This window comes from Lepeophtheirus salmonis, chromosome 6 (assembly GCF_016086655.4).
Source record: "Lepeophtheirus salmonis chromosome 6, UVic_Lsal_1.4, whole genome shotgun sequence".
Lineage (NCBI taxonomy): Eukaryota > Metazoa > Arthropoda > Copepoda > Siphonostomatoida > Caligidae > Lepeophtheirus > Lepeophtheirus salmonis.
In genome coordinates, this window is record NC_052136.2 from 12,025,277 (window position 1) to 12,048,995 (window position 23,719).

Genomic DNA, 23,719 nt, shown 5'->3' on the forward strand with positions numbered 1-23,719 from the left:
TGGTGACAATCAGTTAATAAATGTATATGGTTTTTTTAAAAGGTTTTTTTGTGATGTCTAATGAGATTATTAAATATTAAAATGATCCTAATATCTTGGCTGTCAGTATAAATAAATACATTTATATATATTAAAAGACTTTGATGTGAATTCTATGAGTGTTAAATTAAGAAATTAAAAAAACATTCATATATAGCATTGTAATATATATGAATCAAATAATTTATTTCGAGAGAAAATCCTAATTTTATTTTCTTTTTAAAGCAATACTTCAAAAGAATTCATTTTATCAGCAATCAAAGTTGTGAAAAAAGTTTACAAAAACTATATTCTTAAATTGGGCAAATTACTTTTAACAAAAAGTAATTCTATTAAAATGCATTAATTAAGTGGATTTATTGAGAGTAGTGAGGTGGATTTGTTTAAGCCATAGTGTAAGTATGTTATTCACATTGAGGGTTCTTTGAAAATTATTCTCATGGAGTGTCATTATTTACTCAACTTCTAAATTAATGTGGTTAAACCTTTAAAACAAAGTGACGGAAAGAAACTTTTAGTTGATAAGATTCCTGGTCGTACTTTTACCTTTTTCCCCCACATAAGATGTCGCTTTTTATGGTAGCACAGATGACGTTACTTAATCATTCCCCCTCATGACATAAGCAACTTTTTCTTCCCTTCCTTTATTTAAAGTATATATAATTTTAAATTGAAGGCGATTTATTTTATCAATTGTAATTCTTAGAAATTTATAGCAAAATTTTATTTTTAACTATTATTTGAAATATTAAAGAATTGACATCGGGATTTTTACTAAGTATCTACCAATCACTAATCACTAGTTTTTTCTTTGATTATTGAGAAGAGAACATCTAAGTATAATGTATCTACGTGTTAATTTGTTCATGAATGACGGAGAGTAACACTGAGTATTTGTTGGGAGGTTACACGTGTAAGGAGTTGTAGAAAATATGGCCTGGACAATAGCGTGATGCGATTGACCTGAAATTAGAAATCCTTTTCAGAATCAGCAGAACCTACTTTTGGTACTGCGGCTAGATAAGAATACCACAAATACAAAATTGAACAATTTGAAAAAAGGTTTGGTAGTCATATTAATGAAAATTTACAGAAATTTTTAGAACGGAGTGTGTATACGTGTCTAGCAAAGGCAAAGCCAGGTAGCGCTCTTGAGACTATTCTACTCCCTAATTTATTAATCACAATGTCATATTATTGTTTTCCTTTTAAGCTGTTATTATTATTTTTTCATTCTTAAGGAGATAACATATATTTAATGAGTAACTACGTGTGAGCGTGCTCATAAAAAAAGGCAAGTAACAAGGCTACTACCCTTTGTATATTTATTTTACATAGAGAAAAAAATTATCTCTAAAGAATCAGCATTGTATGGAAATGACAATAACGAATTAGATGTGTTTTTTTTTAATTAAGAAGTTAGTTTCTTTGTATGCATTTGCTAGTAAAGAATAGATGGGGGAAAAGTTTCATTACCCCCCCGGCCCCCTCTCTATAACAAGAAATAATATTTTAATTTCCTTTGAAAAGATGTCATTTAAAATATAACGAGAAAAAATAGATGTGACTTGATACACTAGGCTCTGTGTGCTGTTTTAGAAAGTGAAAGGGCCAATGACTATAATTTAAAATAAAATGAAACATCATTGGTATGTTACCTGACAAACAATCCTAATTTGACAGGGCATGGCATCTTTTACATCCTGTCCAGAACGTCCGGGATTTATTTATAAACATATAAAATATTCCCAAACCTACACCAATTTGGCAACATATCCTTTTTTGGAAATCAAAACAAGGACATACATAGCTACATATATAAAGATGGGATCCGTGTAAAGAAAAAAACAAGTATAGGGATTAGAAAAGGAAAAACAGTTGATGCATGTGTTATTCTTCATTATTTTATAAGTCGTGGGACGTGTTGGATCGGTCCTAGTTCTGATTGATAAATTAATCCCCCACACCCTTCAGTCATTTTTGTTTTTTATCGGTCCGATCTTTTTTACCATTCAACTGTCCTGAGGAACGATTACTCGGTCCTTCAATCCTTCGGTACTAGCTATTTATATAGCTATTCTTCCCTCATAGCTGAGATTAAATAATATAAAAAAGAGGAAAATAATCCATGATACCTAGAGCGTATAAGCTCGAGCCACACACCTCTTACTTTTAACTTGAGCTATCTTGTCTCTTGAAAGAGGTTATGTTGAACGGGTGAAAGAACATAGATATAGATATTATTATTCAATATATTCGGTTTTGGCGTCAAAAACGACCTTGACTCGACCTTGGAAACGGCCCTTGATGACAGTCTCCTTTGGCAGATTACGGAATTCTAGAGCATCCGCTGGTATGTTTCTCAACAGTACCCTATGTGAATAAGTCCATGAGTTTAAGGCCCAGTAAGCTTGGAGAGCAAACACTGGTTCCAAAAAAGCAAAAAAAAAAAAAAAAAACAATAGTTGAGCTCTTCGAATCTTTTATGATTTGTATTACAAATCATCTGCCACATACTTCCTGATCAACCTTTCAGAATATATGAGATCCCTGGCAATGCTCCTCATCGATTTGGATGACTTTTTGCAAATTTGCAATAAAATCCTGATTCATCTGGAAGTCTGACCTCATCTTGTGATCAGCACACTTTAATGTTGATTCATAATCACCTCCAGACTCTTCCAGTTCCTTCTGGACTCTCCAGACAAAGGACCTGTTCAGGCACTCAAAGTTTTTGTTAAACAACAGCTGCACGCTGTATAGTTAAATGAAACTTATATGTTATTCTCGGGAAAATAATATTTCCAAGGAATTTTATATTCAATTTGTATTAATTGAGTAATTTCTTATGCATGGCCCTATAATACATATAAATTATGGAAATTTTATGCAGAATAAACAACATAATGCATGTAAAATATTGAATAGATTAAAAATATTAAATAGAACGTGAAAGAATCGAGGTTTCTTAAATACTTGTACGCATAATATATTAAATATTATTTCATAATAATTTAGTTTCAATTCGAAGATGATAATATGATTATGATTCATAGAGTAGGGAAGACTAGTAAAGTGATTGTGACTTTCTCGAAATTGGTTTGAAAAGTATGTATTTTTCTATTATGCCAAACTGCCAATGATTTATATATGTAGCCAACAAGACGCGTAGCTCTATCTTAGAACTTTCCTTCCAAAAAAAAAATGACCCCTCTGTAATAAGCGTTATAAAATATCAATTTTGTACTAAATGAGTGATTATTGAATTTTCACAAAATTATAAAATCAATTTTAAATTATATCAGTTACTGTAAAAACCATTAAAAACTCACTACATTATAATTATTCGAAAAATATCGTTCCTTCAAATATTTACTTTTACACCTTTAAATTAGTTTTTATCCAATATTTCGAAGAAAAGTGCACAATTTTTTTTAATTTTTTTGCGACAAAAAAAAATATTTATTATAGTATATAATACCATTGAAATGTTTATAGTTTGTGGTTGTAGCTCATTTGATTATCAATTAGAAAGGGAGAAATACAAACATGGGGTTGATGAAGCACCATGTCACTCCCAGAAAGTTTTTTTTCTGATTATCCCGTAGCAAGGTAAGGAACAATCATAGGAAGAATGTTATAAATCCATAGTTAATTGACCATGGCAACATAAATCATTTTGCAAACTACGCACGTAGATCCTATGAACTTAATGAATGGTGGTATAAAAATGAAGACGTCGACAAAAATGCATTTTTTTATTGTTTTTATAAAAAAGACGCACCATTATTATAAATAATCAAAATCTTGATTGGAGTATAGGGGAAGGGAAGACTCCAGGTTTGATTGTTGGTAGGTTAGGAACATATATTTTTATACCCATATATGAATATTATCCACTGATATGGAAGAAAAGCAACTTAGCTGCTCTAAAATTTTATTTAACCGCAAACAGCTCTGAAATGAAGGAAATAAACACAAACACAGTAATGATTACTCTAATGACAATCCTAAATTCTACTCCGATTCCAAAAAGGACGTAATCTTTTAACTTTGCAACAAATCTTCAGATGTAATTTTCGTCTTTCACGCACTAATTATTATTCTTTACTTATACTAGCAGAAGGGAATAGAAACAAAGAATGAAGGTAGAAGAAAAAAGACAGAGAGAGGGATGTAGAAAAGTACAGAGGGAGAAGAGAATAGGGGAGAAACAGAGAGAAGGAGAGAGATATAGAAAGAGAGAAGATTTACTTTCGCTCAATTATGCCGAACTGCCAATGATTAATTATTATACAGCCAACAAGACACGTCGTTCTCTTCATTGTATCTTACAAACTTTCTTACAAAAAAGCCTATAAAAAATTACCTAGATCAGTTGCTAACTTGCTCATTATTTTCATCCATGGAACTATTATTGACTAATAGGTTAATCTCCGGCACGACTTATCTGCAGATGCAATGCTCTAGTATCGGGGCAAAATGTAATAGGATTGTAAACAATAATAATTAGTACTAACATTACGAAATGTAAAAAATCCAAACATAATCCAAAGTTTATATCACAAGATAATGATGCTACGTAGTAGTTTTATTTTTTTCAAATTAATTGACTTCCACTTATTGTTTAAAATTTGAAATCCTGTAAATGCACTCTGTATTTTGTTGTTCGCTGTCGATTCCCTTGTCTCACTTGATACGTCATGGGGGTTTAATTCTTTTTGATACATTGAACATTAACGAAGTAATAAGTTATGCAATTTACTTATACTTCGTTTCCAAAAGGGCAAGTATATAATTTCTTGTTGATCACTCGTCGTATAGGTATATACATAGCTATAAATGTTGGCCATTTTATTATTTCTTTGGACATATTTGGACTATGATATTAAATACAAATGTTTTTTTAAATAAAATATTACCTTGCAATATCATAATTCAATATCGAATATAATAGGATTATAATATATATATATAAACCTATATAGAAGTGGTGGGGAAATAGTGGCAATCATAGTCTGAAATAACATTTGAGATAAATAGCAGTTGGTATGATTGACTTATTTGGTTAATAATGATTGGACGATTTCGAGCCTTTTTTATGTTTCTTTTGGAGAAAAGTTTCCGTGATAGAATAAAAGAAACGACGTGATATGATTCCATCATAAAATAAGGAAGAAAAGAGAATTCCGTCTAAATACCCACGTCATCAAAGTCTCCTTTTGCTTACTAATAATAATATGACACGCCCCAAGAAGCAACAACAAGAGCAGAGCTAGCAAAAGGATCTATGAATCAGAAAGGACCAAATGTTAAAAGAGATATTATGATAAGAAAAGAGAATCAATCTATTATATCTATGTATGTAGACTCAAACATGAGCCACGCCCATATGTAGAGTCCCTCTTTCATCATATTACCATAGATAAATCAAGGAATACCCTATACTTGGAATTAAAGTAATTATTTTGAACTGGTCTATTTCTTTTATGGAAGCAGAATAGGTAATACAGGATCTCACTGTATAACTCGGTGTTTGGAATTATTCTGACTCTCCGAATAGTTCAGTATATTCCTTGCATGTCAAGTTTTTTTTTATTATGATAAAAAATTATTAAAAACTATTGTTTGAAGTGTGAAACAAGATTTCCCGTAGTTTTTGATGAGGTCGTACATATCCTATATATATATACATTATACATATCCCTATATATTCCAGCGGTGTCCACAGGAATATATGTATATTTATATATTTTTTTGGGCGAGGTGCTTGGTTGAAAAAATATCCAAAAAAACTAAAAAGAATTTGAAAAAAATCCAAAAGGCTGAATAAATATTGTGATATAAATAATTTAATAAACAGGGAGCCCCTATAATTAAAAAAAAATATTATTTATATTCCTAACGACATTCATTTCCCCAATTTTGTGAATTCAATTCCCTTTTTCCTTTGATTACTATTTTATTAATAAATCAATAGAAAAAGTAGTTGATCAAAGAAGGGAAAAAAGAGTGCATGGCCCTATATCCCATGTACCTATAGACTAATTTCACTGACGTCATAAATTGCATAATAGTTAGAGGAGGTGTCTTCTTAGGGCTAAACGTTGATATTTTTAATACATAAAATGCACAAATTTCCAATAAATATAGATTAAACTTCATTAAATTGGGTTTAAGTATAATAAAAGACTTAACATCTGTACTAAATACTACTTGATGCCAAGGATAATCAGGGATTTTGAATTAAATCAATGTAATATCTACTAAAAAGTAGGATAACTAGAGAAACATTTCTTATTTTTTCAATTATAATTGTTAATTTTGATGTACAAATATGGAAAAAGGATTATATAAATAAGTAATAACAAATTTTATTATCAGATATAAATTTAATAAAGCAAGGCAATAGAGCAGTGATGGCATGCCTATGAAACGCATGTCTCTAGTGACACGATGAGGGATTTCCTCTGGCACACTGGTGAAGTTCATGGACTATTTGTCGAATGCATAAATGAGATAGAGATCCTTATCAACATGAAAAATAATAACAGCTTTGATTTATAATTATTGATCCTTATGTCATGTTAATTGAGGATACTGCCCTAATAGAAAAGAATACATACCTAAAATGATTTGTCATTGAGAGGTGACATACAACGAAAAAAAAAATTGATGTCCCTGCGATAGAGTGATACATTCCTAATCGACAGTAAGTTTTAAGTCATTTTACTGCGTGGGATTAATGCAAAAGTGACGTAGCTGACCAATTTTATCACTCTGAGATATTATAATGTATATTGAAACGGTCTTGACGGGTTTCTTTTCTCTCCATACGTAATTCTACACAACAACGTTCAATGAATAATGTCGCTAGCACAAAAAGTTTAAATAATAATTATTTGGGAGAAAAGTCTTTTTTTTTTAACAAATCTAATCGATAAAATTGACGTAAGTGACGTCATTTTTAAACAAAATTTTCATTTTCTGTCTGGTAAAATGTAGCTGACGCTAAATTGGCAACATTGTCACTTACGTCAATTTTGCTTTGTAGCTTTTCGAGACATTGTTACATACGTTACATTGCACTGCTAGAATCAGCCAGAAAACTTACAGATCATAAATATATATATATAATAATGGGTTTTCTGTTGTCAGATAAAACTATAAAATACAACAGATGTAAGTTACGTCACTTTTACAATGACCCTACGGTTAGTTGGTCTCAATTTGACATCAAATAGTTAACTATTTTTATTGTTATAAAACTAGGTTGTTTAGTCCATAAATGGCCAAGACCAACAATGTTGACGTCAAATAAAAGCGCATCATTTATTGTATCTCACAATCTTTTCTCCAAAATGGAACATTGAAAAAAAAGGCTCAAAATCAGTTAGTAGTTAGCCCATTCTTCCTCTCTAACTTCCTAATTGTTTGCAGTTCAAAAAAGAGCAGTAAATTCGAATTCAACCAATCAGTATTTACAGGGGCGTCCACAGGATTATATATATATTTTTTTTTTTTGAGTGGGGATTTGTTTATGCAAAAAATTAAATTTTTTGAAACAAAATTTCAAAAATTAATTTTGGAATATTAAATTTTTTGGAAAAAAAATATCAAAAATCATTAGTTATTATCTAAGTATTGAATTTTTTTGGAAAAAAAATTCCAAAAATAACAGATGTTCAGAAAAAGTTTCAAAAATTAAATTTTTTGAGAACTAATTTTAAATATTAAATTTTTTAGAAAAAAAATTCAAAAATCCGTAGTTATTCATAAAAATGTCAAATATTTAATTTTCTAGTAAGAATCAAATATTCCTGCAGACGCCCCTGATTTAGAACACTAAACAGAAGAATATACAGGTTGGACAAGGTAAATCTGGAATCACTTTAACGGTTAATTATGAGACTTTTGTATACATTTGAAAGTCAAATTAAATGAAAAATGATTATTCACAATGAAAGCTTTGGTTCTCGATCACAATCTGTACATGGCGCCTGAATGCCTTGCATGCTTTTGCTACCCCGCGCAGATCCATTTCCTTCATTTTATTGACAATGGAACTCTTCAAGGTTTCAACTGAGGCATAATTATTCTTGTAGGTGATCCTGTCTACCCTGCCCCATAAAAACCGCTGGGATTTAGGTCTGGGATGTTGGTTGGCCAATAAAATGGATATCCAAGATCTGGGGCATTTTGTGCAAAGAGCTCTTGGACAATCTTGGCCTTATGAGCAGATGATGAGTCTTTCCAGAATATATAAGGCTTCCCATCAGTGACTTCATTAATCCATGGGATGACCATGTCCTTGAGAACGTCCTTGTAGACCTCCTTGGTCATCTTCTGGTCCTTTTGGAAGAAGTGGGGTGCATAACTTATGCCTCCGTGCTGATGACCACCAGTATCATAACCAAAACCGGATTCTTTGTTTTCATGCCTGGTTGGACCTCATCAGGGCCTAAACAGCTCTATCTATCGTTTTTACGATTCTTCTTGTGGTCAATGGTGAAGATTTTCTAGTCCGAAAAAAACGAACGTAACCACCTTTGTTCTTCCTTTGGTTTGTAAGAATTTTACCTTTGTTCATTTTGTCTGCCTTAGTATGCTCTATTAGCAGATGCTTTGAGGCTCTCACCCTAGACAAGGAATGCATATTAATCCTGAGGGTATTTTTGATGATTCCTCTGCTTACGATGCATTCCTTGGCTAGCCTAGTAATTGGTGTATCTGGATGAGTGTCCATTGATATTTTCAAGTCAGTTATGAACCTTTTAGTTTGGATTTTATAAGATCTTCTTGAATGAGCGGCTCTCTCAGTCTGTCCCTCCTAATCAAAGGCCTTAATCACGTCATAAACTGTTGATTTTGGATATTTGAAGAAGGAAATTATCTCCTGTGTAGAGTGTCCCGCGTGGCGAGCTTCGATAATGGAAATTCTACTAACTATTTCCATGCTTGAACGACGAGATACTCAAAAAATCTGTTATTAAATTCGACAGCTAACACATTTAGCTTGTAATAAGTATTAAATATTTATCACAAAACCTCTCCAATACTCATAATTAGCCGTTAAAGTGATTCCGGATTTACCTTGTCCACCCTGTAACTATATAATCGACATTCTTGTTGTTAGTGTGAATACTCTCTGATAAATATAACAAAATGATTCTTAACTACATTCATAGCTTGAAGAAAAACATCAACTTGAGGATGAGGAGCTGAGCTACGTACAGAAGGAAAGGAGGTTCGAAGTAGCATTGTTCTCCTCCCCCCTAGTTAGTGTATTCATATTCTTTGATGATATACGTTTCTCCTAAGAACTTCTATTCCTCTTATAAAGTGTGTGTTTACATACACAAGGAGGGAACTTTTCTGCATTTGAGTAAATAGATTTAAATTGCTATGTTATGAGAAATTGACTGTCAAAAAGGGAATTCAATGAGCATTCTCATTCCTGCTCCTATCAACCCTTATGCATTATATTATATTGTTATTGATATAAAACTCCCATTTCAGCAATCTATTTTCTTCACTTCTTCATATTGAAATTTCGATGGGTAATTTTTAAGTTTATAATAATATATACATATAATATTCATTTGGGATCAGAGCAATACATCCCTTTACATTTTTTCCAACCATTAAATCCATCTAGAAGGGGGATAAATAGCGTGTTTGGGTTTTATTATCGAAGTAGAAGTTGTACGGAATAGATAACAACATACTTTATCGATTTTTTTTGTGTGTGTGTGTGTTTGTTTACGGTCATAAAAATATTGGATTGTCAATTAAATCCATTTCAGCAATCAAATTTTGTTATTTCTATAGTTTTGAAATGTAGTTTTATCAGTGGGGACTGATAATTAATCAATAATTGTTGATAACAGAAGTAAATGACGCAGATCATTTAATCTTTTTAACCAAAAATGTGATTCATAGAGTGTTTAATTACCCTCTGTATAACTATAAATCAAATTTATTAATTTTTAGATTATGTACATTATTGGAGACTCATTGATCAAGAATAATCCTGACGAGGTGTTTTGCAACCTCGACTTTCTACTTTCAAAAAGAAACAAACTTATATTAGCTAAAGTGGTATGAGCAAACTAAAAAATATATATAATCTCCACAAGGTTGTGTTGATAATCTGTAGCTTGTTATTTAAAGTAGTCTTTTAAAAAAATGGAGCACGCGGAGTAGAATTTGCAAAGCACCATCTATGAGAGTAACATACTGATATTTTACAGTAAATAATATTATCATTCAGGGAGTTGCATTATTTTGCTGGAAGACGTTGCTACTCTTTGTCGCATTGCTTACAAACTAATTTAATTAAGCAATGCTCATTCCGCATTCTTAAGTTTTGGCCTGCTAAGTTATTTTTGGGCAAGGAAACATGTAATAATACCCTTTATAAATCCATAGATAGTACGTAGATTCAGCTGCTTTAAATCAGAAAAAGTCAACTGACAAAACAGATGAAAAGAAAATACAAAGTATGAGAATACATTGCTTGAGTGCATTGTACTCGCATGATTACATGTCAGCTGTTACTGAGGGAATTTGGGCAAAATAAACGATGAAAATTTCAAGAGTATTACAAAAGGCAACAAAAAAATCACTTCATAAATGAACCTGGCATCAGCAGACATGAATTCATGCAATATGAGTGTTTTCAAGTACAACTTTACCATTCTATGGCAGTCATACTCAACTGAAGCTCCGCTTTGCACCGTCAAGGATTCAAGTCATCAAGATATTTCTTGTCTAAAAATAAAAAAAAGTTATTCAAAACATTTCAATGATTACATAATTCATATTTGTTTTACTATACCGGTTTAGGGTCATTCACGCCAAATCGATCAAAGAAAGGACATATTTTACGCTACCATCTGCGATTTGTTTGAGATTTAGCATATAGCTTAATCTTCAATAGAAACTCAAAAATCTAAAATTTAGGTTTATTTGACCTCCAAATCAGGAGTTGGAGGCTCCTAAAGTTTCAGTCTCAAGAACTGCACCACTGTTTTTAAACAGCTATTTCTCTTGGGTTTTTGATGATATTGATCTATTTTAAACTTGATTAGATAGATATTTACATATTTATTATTTTGTATTTATTCTTTTACCCAATAAAATGCCTTGTTGACCTTGAGGTCATGAGGTCAAATATTTGACCTTAAAAATTTCAAACATCTGTCTGACGAGTGATCGATTTGTCGTGGAATGACGCTTTAGTACTGTTAAGGTACAAATTGGTTTGAATGTGCTTATCTCCTTAAAATAATACTTTGTTAAATACAGCATTCATTATCAATATTCTGCACAATTTTATTTAAAATGTTTCCTAACTTCATAAACCAATGACGTTATTACATGGTAACACGGTTTTCTTTTCTACTACACAGACGATAGAGCTCGAATAAATTGGTACTAGGACAAACGTCCTAGTACAAACGTCAAACGTACAAAATGTAGAACGGACAATTTTTATAAAATATTCACTAATTCAGTCAACTTTAATAAAAATATATATATAAATTAATTCCTTGCAATTTCATCATGCCCTCCGATCTGTTTTTTTTTTTTTTTTTTTTTTTTTTGCATTATCTTTGTTACTTAAATAAGTTTTGTTTCAAAATATCTTCATGAAAATTGTTCGTTCCACATTTTGTTATTTCCACATTTTGAAGGTTCTACGTTTTGTATTTACCTTCAAAATTTTGTTTGTTTGACAACTTGTTCTTTAGACGTTTGGTTCTTCTACGTTAGGTCCAGGCACCGAATAAACTATGGTAAAATTGTTATTTCTGTTTTTCTTTAATTAAACGAATAAAAGAGAAAAATTAAGGAATGAGTGGCTGAATAGAATTTTATTAAAAAAGAACTGATGAAGTTTGAAACTTAGAAACTAAAATTATTTGACTTGCATCTACCCAAAGGAAGTTGTCATAACTTTTTTTGTATCCCAACTTAAGTACCCAAGAGAATAAAAGTTTATAGTATTAAACCCTACTTTTTATTCAATGCATTCTCTTTTATAACACGGGGATGTTGTCGATATGTCTAACTATGAGTGTATTAGTGTAAGCCAAATATATTCTCTTTATTAATTCATGTGTTATTTTCAAATAAAACAAACTTTCATATATGATATATATATATATATATGTACATTGTATTTGGTCTAACTAAAAAAAGATAAGACTTGGCAGGTCTTCTTAGTTCATAGATTGGTTGTGGTTGCAGGAAGTAAAAAGTAGCTTTTTTTTTTTTTTTCATATTATCGACTGTAATTTTCTTATGGATTCCTTATTAGTAGTAATTCTCTGATTATTTAGTAGGTAAAAATTATTTGTTCATATCTATATACATAAATATTATGTAGTTTAGGGTGAAACTGATGCTGCGACTTTATCCAATCCCAAATATTAAAGATAAGGTGAAAATATGAACAGTCGATATGCTAAAAAATAATTGGAAAATTAACATGATAAACCTAACGATTTAAATAATATTTTGAAGGAGAGTAGCTTAGCTGTCACGATGTTTCATTTGATCAAATATAAGCAGCTTAAACGGGGGGAAGAGAAGAAGAAAATAAACTAAGATATAGGCAAGAATTACTCCAATGTTGATCTTCAATTGTATTCTGAGTCCAAAAGGGACTTACAATTAAAACTTTGCCAAAACATCATCAGTGATATTATAAACTCACGTAAATGTTTTAAAAAAATACAAAATTTAAAATATTTTTGAAAAAAATTACAATAATTAAATTGTATAAATTTTTCTATTGTCGTAATAAATTTTAAAAATCCACATCTATTCACAAAAAATTAAATTTCTAAAAAAACAATTTCAAATATTAATTTGTTTGGAAAAAAATTTTTATAAAACCAAAGCTTTTCTCAAAAAATTAAATATAAAATAAAAAAACATTAAATCTACAAATATTTTTGAAAAAAAAATTCAAATGTTAAATTTTCTAGTCAAAAACAATAGGCCATTCAGCCCACCCCCTGCGGACGCCCCTACACAATATACTATTTATTGCCCGATTAATGCTGATTCCTTACGTCTATACACAGTTACACCCCCCCCTCAAAAAGAAGAACTGTTATCCGTCTAAATTTAAGGATTTATTGTACAACCGCCTCGCCCTAATGTATGTAAGTACAATGTAGATATTATTAGTAGGTGTGTATAAGATAGGGTGTAACTATGAGATGGAAAGAGTAAAAGGCTACATTTGATTAGTCACTGTAGTACTACTGTTGTTGGGGTTTCCTTAGCCAACTTACTTAATACATTTCCCTTCCTTCCCCTTCAATTTCCTTGATTATTATGAAGGAGGGTGAAAATCAGAGGATAAAACTTCTCCTTGCTAACTTTATTATGATTTATCTCATTTCCTGGGGTTGAAGCATCTCAAACTTATATCTTGTGTTTTTATATACCCTAAAAATGAACATTTAGAACGTAGATACAGGAAAGAAAATGAACTATACTTGGAAACAATATACACGTATATATATATTTATATCTATACAGGGTGCGTAAGCTATATGTGCCACGAAAAGGATTTTTTTTTTCAAATACAATTTTTTCTCCAACCAGTAATCAAAATAAAAAACAGATTATGAAAGCTTTTTTATTCAATAAAATCACATCCAGCCTCTGTACTAGGCTGAAAGCCAAAGACTTGCAGGAACACATAAGGAGGCCTTACGTGGCTTTTCAGGGCTAACCCCCTTCCCCAAACACAATGACGTAGACTGGGAACTTCCTCTGCATGATTAAGAAACCCCAAATTCCTTCCTAACCTTGCAATCTCACTCGGATGTTGTCGCTTCTGGTACAGATTCCAAGGATGGATCCGTTCCTTCTCCTAATTATATTGACAACGAATTTGTCAATTCATTCTATTTTTTCCAAAAGTTGCAAGTTTGAACAAGCTATCTAACAAAAAAAAATTAACTGTCTATGTGCCCGGGGTTGTCCAAGAAATCAAACCATATATATAGCTTTCGCACCCTGTATGTGTATAATGTCATTCAAAATATCGTTTTTGTATGATTTATGAACTTTTTGTTATTTTTTAATGGTATGATGAACCCCAAAATTGAATACATATTACACACTCAAACATATGTTGAGAGTTCAGAGAAAAATAATAGATTAAAGATAAAGAAAGTAAGTATTGGAGGTTGAAAGGGATTAACTTGGACCTTCTTTATATCACATGGTATTATTTGAACATGTAACGATACATTGTAATTCGTAGGTACTTAAAATATTCAAAAGAAAGTAAGTAAGTATGTGTTTTGAGTTTTTTTTTTAACCGGGTAACTTGCACATAGGTATATCAACATATAGCCTTAAATACAAAAAACTAATACAACAAAGTAATGCACCTAATTACTCATGAATAGAGAAGGCAGGAGCGAGACATATGGTACTACTGAATTAAGATCCTTGTTTTTTGGGGGGGAAATGAATTACTGTTATAAAGAGGAGAACCTTCTACATTTAAAGTAGCATTCATTCTGGGTAAATATTATAATTACCCTTAAATTCATATATATTTATTTAATTATGCATTTATAAATCAATTTACAACAAAGATAGGCGAGGATTCTTCATTAGAGGGAGAAGTTAAGACAGCTAGGACTAATTAAACAATGAACAAAAAACAAGAAAGAGCACAATGTGACAACCGTTTTTCCTTTTTTACTTGGTAAACATCGTTTTTTTTTTCTTTAGACAGATCCCTTCCTTACTTATAAGTAGAGATGGGGCTGTGATGCTAATCGATATGAGAAGCCATTATTTGTTTCTGTTCTCTGATTAGCTTAGAATTGTCGACATAGATTGTTCCCGATTTTTACCATATTGTATAAACATAATACAAATATTTTCCCATAAGTAAAAAAGTTACATAAATTTTGATTTATGAAATTAAACTTAATTTAATCTTCTATTCCTTGGGTTAGAATGTGTATACATATATTGTTTGCTAATTATTATATTAATCTGCATATTCTTCTACGTATTTAACAAGGGATAGTACTCGGCATTTCCCGGAGTAATTAGGCGTCGGCTAAACGACAAACTCTCCAACAAATTTCTAGTGTTACTCTCCGTTTTCACGAGCAATCTCACACATAACTACTCAATACTTAGAGGTTCTCTTCTCAAGAATAAAAGGATAATAATAGTAGCAAAAGTAGAAAAAAATCATATAACAGGAAGAGCCAAGGAGTACTTTAGTCTCTTGAGCGCTACCTAGCTGAGCTTTAGCTAAACACAATATTTGTTCAAAATATCTCATCTCAACATACAAACAAACAAATCGACAAACTATACGGTGTTGATTTAGATTAATAAGTGGTGTATGTAATAAAAATAAGTAATACATTTTAAGACTTGACTAGGATTAACGCACTTATTCTATGTATATATACTAATAGATTAATTGTTGATCAGGTCAAGTGTGTTGGCTGTTTAAGGTGTTCCATACGTTCATAACTCGTAAAAGTGAAATGCAGAGAAAATCGGTACATATAGTGATACTGAAAAAAAAAATCCATTGAGATTAGATTGAAAAAAATAATTCCACAATTTGAAAATAATTAACTTTTGTTCCAAATCCGTAAAGAACAAGTCAATTTAGACAAAACAGATAAAATAGATCGATCTTGGACCGAGTCTCAACACTATCAAAAACATTAGATATATACACACATATCCTAGGTCCGTTTTATCTATTGTTGTTGTCAAAGAATCTAGAGGAATGCATTATGCCTGAGCTTATATTCCTATAAAATAAATTCCTATTTATTCATATACACATTAAGCAAAAATCAAGAAAAGGGGGCATGTCCATTTTTTTACATCATACATGTATATTGTATAAATACAGGCTATTGTCCAATATTTTATAGACATATTTTGGACAATTATAAATTAGTATTCAAATATCTAGGGTGAGTTCTAAAAGCAATATCCTGTATGATATTAAAACGGTGGAAATTGAGTATTTACACAATATTTAATTGACATAGTTCGCTCAATCACAGGCTTTGTATTCAAACTGCTGGGATGAAAGAAATACACAATAATGTCAACTATAGTTTAGAACTTTCACTTGATTTATGAGACTTAATTTGACCACAACATTACCCCTTTCAAATAAAACCATCTATCAATTTCTAATATTGGATAGGTGGAGAGGAATTCTTTCAACTTTAAATGTCATTTGGAGCGGCGCTGTCAAGAGATTGAGTAAATAATTTGTTGATAGAACACAAATATACATAATTCAGACTAATTTTTGAAAAAAAAATATTTTTAGCTTGTTTTTGTGTTGACGGGGTACATTGTGCATATTTTCTATAACTTTCAGACAATATATTTCTTTCTTTTTCTTCCATACTCTAGGGTGAAAAGTACGATGGTAGACGAGCGGATGTTTGGTCCTGCGGTGTCATACTCTATGCTCTGCTCGTTGGTGCTCTTCCATTTGATGATGATAATCTGAGACAGCTTTTGGAAAAAGTCAAGAGAGGATCCTTTCATATACCCCATTTCGTTCCACCCGACTGTCAAAATCTACTTCGAGGAATGATTGAAGTGGATGCAGAAAAACGATTCACCGTGAGTTTTTTTATTTTTTTACTCGTTTTACACAAATATATTTATATCCAATGTATACATACATAAGAGTTGTACATTCTAAGCATTTTATTTTGCCGGAAATGTTTTGTAGTTGGCAATCTGACAGTATTTTTTTTTTTTTTTCATTTTCCAAAGCTCTTAGCCTTATTCTTTAATTATTGAGCTGAGAACATCTAAAGATATGATACAACGTAGCAAAAAGCGCTTGCTAGCTTGAGAAGATTACATGTCTTATTAATATATTTTCCCCGCGCAAGATGTCACTTTTTATGAAACTTTATCATTATCCGTCATTCCCTCATGACGGTTGCAAATTTGTCTTCCTTTTGCATAATTCAACTCGTTAATTCAGTTGAAAGGGTGAATTGATTGGGGTTGCATAATTAGTTATAGAGTAATATTCAAGTCTACGAGACGCCCCTAATGGACAAAATTTATTGCGTATTGAACAAATATTTGATCATGGGGTTTCGTTTTTATTTTCTAATCATGAATTAAACACGAATGCGTGTGCTCAAGAATGACGGAAAGTAATTCTAAGGAATTTATTATAAATGCAAGTATTTTTGTTGGACTCAGAGTGGAATTACGGAACGACATCCGAATAATTCTTACTAAAAGCAAAGGTAGATTTGTTTTTATTGCCTCCCTCTCGTAGTTGCTTGTAGCATATCTAATAAAACGTCAAATTATCAGAGTTATGTACCATGCTATTTTTCCATGCCAACAGTGCTTAGAATTTACAAACCAATAAAAAAGTTCATTTCCTCATTATATATAGCTGAAAGAAGTTAATAAACATCCATGGGCTATTGCTGGGGGTAAGGGTGAATTAGATCTAGAAGCCCCTATGATGGACGTGGTTCAAACTCACATAATACCGGATAAAGAATCTATTGATGATGATGTTCAACGAGCTATTACCTCTTTGGGATGTTTCAAGGATAAGCTAAAGCTTATTGATGAACTCTTAAAACCCACTCATAATACTGGTAAGTAACATCATGTTTACATTTCTACTTTGACTCTCCTCTTTTTCCATCCTGTCCTGGGATTATTTTATAAATTCATAAAATTTCCGATTTTATGAAGTACCAATGTCGTATGTTACAAATCAACGTAAAAGACTAAATCCAAAATATTTTTTTAAAGAACAAAATATATTTTCTAAAAGAGAAAAAAACAAGTATGAAAAATACTTTTTCCTTAAATTTAATCATCTTTAAAAAGTCCTCTTTTTTTGGAAATCAAGGTATGGTCATTGGTCACCCTAAACAAAGAATGCTCTAAACATGGCACTCCTTATTTCTCTTCATTTTTTGGCCAACTATGGGCTATTTTTCAGAGTAAAATAGTTTCGCAAAGCAAAAAGGAATAAAACTAAAACAATATTGTAATAAATGTCTTAAGGATTTTTGCGAGTGTTTTAGTCAAATTTTCTCTTTCATATCATAACTTCTCCACTCATCGAAAAATAGAAAAAATAGCCTATAGTTGATGAAAAAAAGAGTTTGCATTCCATTTAATATATTTACCTATTCAAACCCCTTTACGAAAATAATGACTCCTGTTTTGTAATTTAGAAAAAGTGATATATTTCCTCCTTTTGGATCGGAAGAAACGAAAGCCTTCATATGAAGACGACACTGAAGTTATTTTAAGAAGTCGTTGTGGATCCACGGATCCTCCTCGAAAAAGGGTAGACTCTTATAAATCTAACGGATTAAACTATTCACAACTTAGTCAAGGATCGCCTTTAACTCCAAGGAGACAGTTATACAGGTAATGAATGAGTTTTTGTTAATTAGGAATTTAAACAAATCCATTTGTAGGTTCAATAGTTATTTGTACAGTCTGCACATGCAAAATGTACGGTTTTTGATAATAAGATTTGAATCAACTTCATCAAGAATTTAGAAAAACATGTACATTAGGGATGTCCGCTTTTCAACTTTTTTAGAATTCAATTTAGAAATTTTTTGATATGGCTTGCAAATTACATATCTTATTGTCGTACAAGGTCATCTTTAAGTTACTCATCTCGATCAAAATAGGAGTAAAAAGAAGGACTAACCGAAATAAATTTAGAACTAATATTTTGATCTTTGCTCTCTCAAAAATTAAAAAAAAAGATGCACCCTATAAGAAGGTGATTAAAAACAATTTACGTCATGTACTCTTTTTGATCCTTAGGAGGACTCTATAAACATTTTTTATAAGTTACAAAAATATCTTCCTAAATTATTTATCCAAAATAAATACTTTTTTATTAAAAATATTTATTAACTAAATAAAGAACTTTTGCCTTTTTTTCAAACTTTGATGAAGATATGAAACCTAAAGATGACATCTTGGAGCAAAGAGACCAACTTTTTCACACTACTCATAATCCAAATTTGGGAAAAGTTGAAAAAAAAACTCGAATTTATGTATTTACTATAATAAAATATTATAGAATTCAGAATTCTAAGAAAAGTGCTGAAGCCTATGTTCCATTCTGATTAGCCAAATTCCTGGGCTCTGGACGGCAAGTGTGTTTTTTCGCTAATAAGATGATTTTTTTTTCCATAAAACAAGATCGATTCCACGTGTTCCAAAGTTTTTTTATGCTATGTTTGTTGATCCAAAAATGCAGCACACCAATCAAAAATAAAAAAAAATTATTGTACTAACGGAAAAGGGATAATCGATATTGAATACGAATTAAAAAGGGAATGAGGTAGAGGATTAGCGAGTTAGTCTTAGTATGCATCTTCGTTATCGTTGAAGGAGGAACATATTTCTAATTATTGTAGTTATAATGCCCAAAGGGATGGGGGAGAACTTCAAAGGGGGTCTATCCCAAAAAAATCCTAAATTTTTAGCTATTTACCTTTAATAAAATAATTGGAAATAAAATATATATACATATAATATGAATACGCCCTTAAAATTATTATGTACACTGTTATTATTAATAAAACTAGTTATTTATCTTAAAATCGGATGAAAAGCCCCCCTCAACCTTCAAACAAACCCTACAAACTAAGTAAAACTTTTTAAAAAGAAGTTTTCTATTATAAACTTAATTTATTAGGGTCTTTCTTTTTCTTTTGGAAACAATGTAATAAAGAGAGTTCTTCATTTTCTCACACTACTTGTTTGTACATCTTTATTGTTTGTTTACTAATATTTTTATATAAATTATATAGATTTTACAAACATGGACATTAATTATTATGATCTATTCCTAATATGTATGAGTTCAGTATTATACATGGCCCAACAATATAATTTCCTTTTTCAAAAAGACAATAAAACAAGTTTAACTACTCAAAAAAGTGTTATTTTTGTTTTATAATGATAGTAACACATTTAAAGTTTTGTTTGGCAGAGTATTAAAAGATAAGTGACGTCCGTCATTGCCCATACACTGAATAAATCGAATTTTGGTATTTTAAAACCTCGTGATTTTTTTCATTTTTTTATTTCTCTTTAAATAACTTCTAATTTAGGGATTTTACATAAAAGGATAGTAATTTTATACAAAAAAAAAAGCAAAATAACTGACAACATATTTATTTTTATAGCGTAGGATAACTAATTGGTTCCTTAATTAGAAATTGGCGAACCTGCAAAGGTATTAAAACTATTGGTTTTTCTGGATTAAATCCGGTTCCAATTAATTGATTTGTAGAAACTGCATCAATTTAAAATTCTTGTATAACACTGGATCTAATAGCATCAATCTTAGCTCTCTAACATGATTATTGGTGGAGTTATTTACGTTAAAAAAATTGCAGATTTTAAATTATGAAAACGAATTTTCTTAGACGTTGTTCAGAGAGAGAGCTATCAAATTCAGTGGATGGAAAGAGCCTTGTGAGGGAGAAGAGGCCATTTTCAACACTAGTAATGGAAAAATTCCATCTCTTCCGTTTCTAGATTATCTTGAATGAGTCTTTTGAACTCTTTTTTTGACACTTTCCACACACATACACAGCCCTGATGCCAACGCCCTCAACTACACCTTGGGGGTGCATGTCGAGGGAAATGCCTATAGTATCCGTCATCCTAACACAATGAAACTCTCAAAGCCACCTTCAGCCAACATTAGGATGCCATGACAGAGGACTACATCTGCAGCGGATGCCAGACCTTTTGCTTCCTTCTCGAAGCCATAATTGCCACTAAGGGCAGCTACATTAATGATTAATGAGAGCTCAGACACACATCTATTTATATTTTTTGGAAATTATTATTAGTAATTAATACATAATATCTGGTTGAAGTTTAGAATTTAAAGTGTTTAGATTTTAATGGACCACTTGGTATTTCATTTTTGAGGAGATGACATTATGTATAAAGTAGCCACTTATGCGTGTGCACATGAAAGACTTTGAGCAACACACAGGATTTATTTGAGAGTTATTATTGTAAGTCCTTGTTGGGCTAGAAGTAGAATGGTATGTTATCATACAAGGTTGAAACTATCAGGAAATGACCATTTTAATTCGATACTATCTTTCTCCTTAACATTAATAGTTGAACATAAGCCAACTAGAATCAATAAAGCATTCTGAATTATATCCCAAGTTTCATATTTTATAAAACTGTTAACATTAAGAGATTTACTTCCAATGATTAATATAGCTTTTTGGAAAAGTATAGGTTAAATTAGTCGGAATTAATTGTATTATACTACGGATGGAGGTTTCTAACCATATATCTATATATATTTTACACCTTCACTCCTAATTAATGTGGATGTCATCTAGGAAATGACTTTATATATGTATGACTGCATCAGTCCAAAAATATCCCAAATATAAATGACGAATATTTAAAATACTCGTTGTGTTATTGACAGGGTATTTTGATACCCTTCAGTGATGAAAAATCCTTTTTTCTACAAAAATTAGTGGAAATTTCTTTTCATACTATACAAACAAACGGTTTCCCTTATCATTGGTTGTCCCAATTTGGGTATATTTGATTTTGAAACTCGAAATAAAAGTAATTTATATTATATGAGCCATTTACAATAAATGACCTCTGACACTTATTTGAATAGATTAGAAGGTCAGTACACTGTTTTTCATCGTTTGACTATCCAAAGTAGTTATTTGACCTACAATTTATTTTTATTTTTAAAAGAAAAATCAAGATAATATGCTTCTGTATCACCTGAGAAAAGACAGCTTGCATATACGTTATAGTTTTCAAAATAGAACAGAATCTTGCCTCACATCCCCAATTATTTCCACTGGCATTTTAGTTGTGGTAACATGTAACTTACCTCTGGTGAGGTAACGTTGAGCCCACTAATATGAGTGTGTCTGATCTTTCTTCTTTTTTTTTTCATGTTGTGGTGTTTACTTCTTCTGTGAAGTAAGCATTTTCAACTATCTTTGATGTAAATTGTTTCAAAAATGCATACAACCTTGATCATTCAAATATATTCACTATATTTTTCTAGTCTAATAGTGTTTTTAATTTAGAAAATAGCTTTAAATCACTAAGTCATTTTCTCCCCACGAAATCATATAAAAGGTAACTGATGTTAACAAGAGTATTAATTCAGTAGTACCATATGTCTCGCTCCACGTACTCTTTCTTTCTTTAGGAACATGTCCATTCTAATTGAAATACAGTATCGAATACAATTTTAAAGATTTTAATATTATGAAATAACAGGACGCTTTTTGTCCAATTGCAAATCGAAAATTCTAAGTTTCTTCTATTATCAATTGAATATTTTGCTCGATGCAATAGTTTGGAGAAAAACTAATTCGTTTTTGTTTGTTTTTTCCTTTAAAACGATGCTTAAAAGAAGTGTTACAATAACTCGATTTAAGCCAAGTATGTCTTGTTCAGTTTGATAACTTGTTGCCGATGAGAATCCAACTTCAAAATTCCCTTTTCGTACAAGATCGTGTCCGTATTTGCAAAAACTCGGACAACCAATTTCCACAGGCCTCTATTGATGCCAATTTTGTAACACCTAGCGTGTTTTCCATTAGACAGAAGCAGGTAGTATTCACTTGGTGCCAGGGTTAGATAGTAGGGTGGATGCATAAGAACTTCCATCGAAGCACTTTGAGCTTTTGGCCCGTCATCAAATATATTTACAGTCTGGTGTTATCTTGATGATGTCTTGTAGTCTCCTATTCAACAATGCTGGCGCTTCTGTTCGATCGCCAGCTTATAACAGCAGAATTGTTTACAGTAGAGGGCAGAATTGACTGGGAGAAAAATAGGTTAAACCACTATTGTGCAACACGAACCGAAAGAGTATTGTCATCGTATACATTATTGGAAATTGTCTTGGTCCCTTTCGATGCGTTTTTCCCTTTCAGATAGTAAAAATATAAAATATGGCGAATTTCTTCCTTTGAAACCTCTATACTCGACGCAGAATAATACATAACAGAACCGTCAAATAAACATTTATAGTATATATCCCAGCCTTTACAGCACTTCTATTGTATCCCATATACATGCATATCCATCTTATTCCACTAAAATGAAATACGGACTCCCATGGAGTAACCTCTAGTAATGTAAGACTCTACAGCCTTTTAAGTAATAATTATTTACATACTTATGTATAATTGAAATTGTGTGCCTTAAGATAATAGACTCTATTATGTAGACAATAGAGTGTGAAGTAAAATATGATTACAAAGAGAATTTGAAATATGATATACATACATACAATATGTACATTGAAGGTGTACTACATAACTGCAAGACAAAACTATCTGTTAATTAAATTAAAAATATACAATTGATTATTATAATGTACGTTAGTATTTGTTGTAGTTTCTATTCTATATTGTGCAAGATAAAATCGTAGACATTTTGATAACGAGCAAATTGGGTAAACTTTTGTAAGAATGAAAAGGAGTACAACATTGAGGCTTTATCAAAGACTTCTTTATTGATATATCTTACTATCTTTGAAAATGATTTCCTTTGGATCCTGCAATAGCTTCCAACCTGGACCTAAAGG

General features: G+C 31.1%; 1 protein-coding gene across 3 annotated transcripts in view; it reads left to right on the forward strand.

The window, feature by feature from the left end:
• The window catches only part of sff (sugar-free frosting), a 100,251-nt gene that overhangs the window by 60,351 nt on the left and 16,181 nt on the right, over positions 1-23,719 (forward strand). For all 3 annotated transcript variants that reach the window (XM_040714792.2, XM_040714793.2, XM_071889079.1), the window contains exons 5-7: positions 16,489-16,704; positions 17,507-17,717; positions 18,309-18,507. In XM_040714792.2, coding sequence (XP_040570726.1) covers positions 16,489-16,704; positions 17,507-17,717; positions 18,309-18,507 — 626 coding nt within the window. The remainder of the gene's footprint in view (positions 1-16,488; positions 16,705-17,506; positions 17,718-18,308; positions 18,508-23,719) is intronic.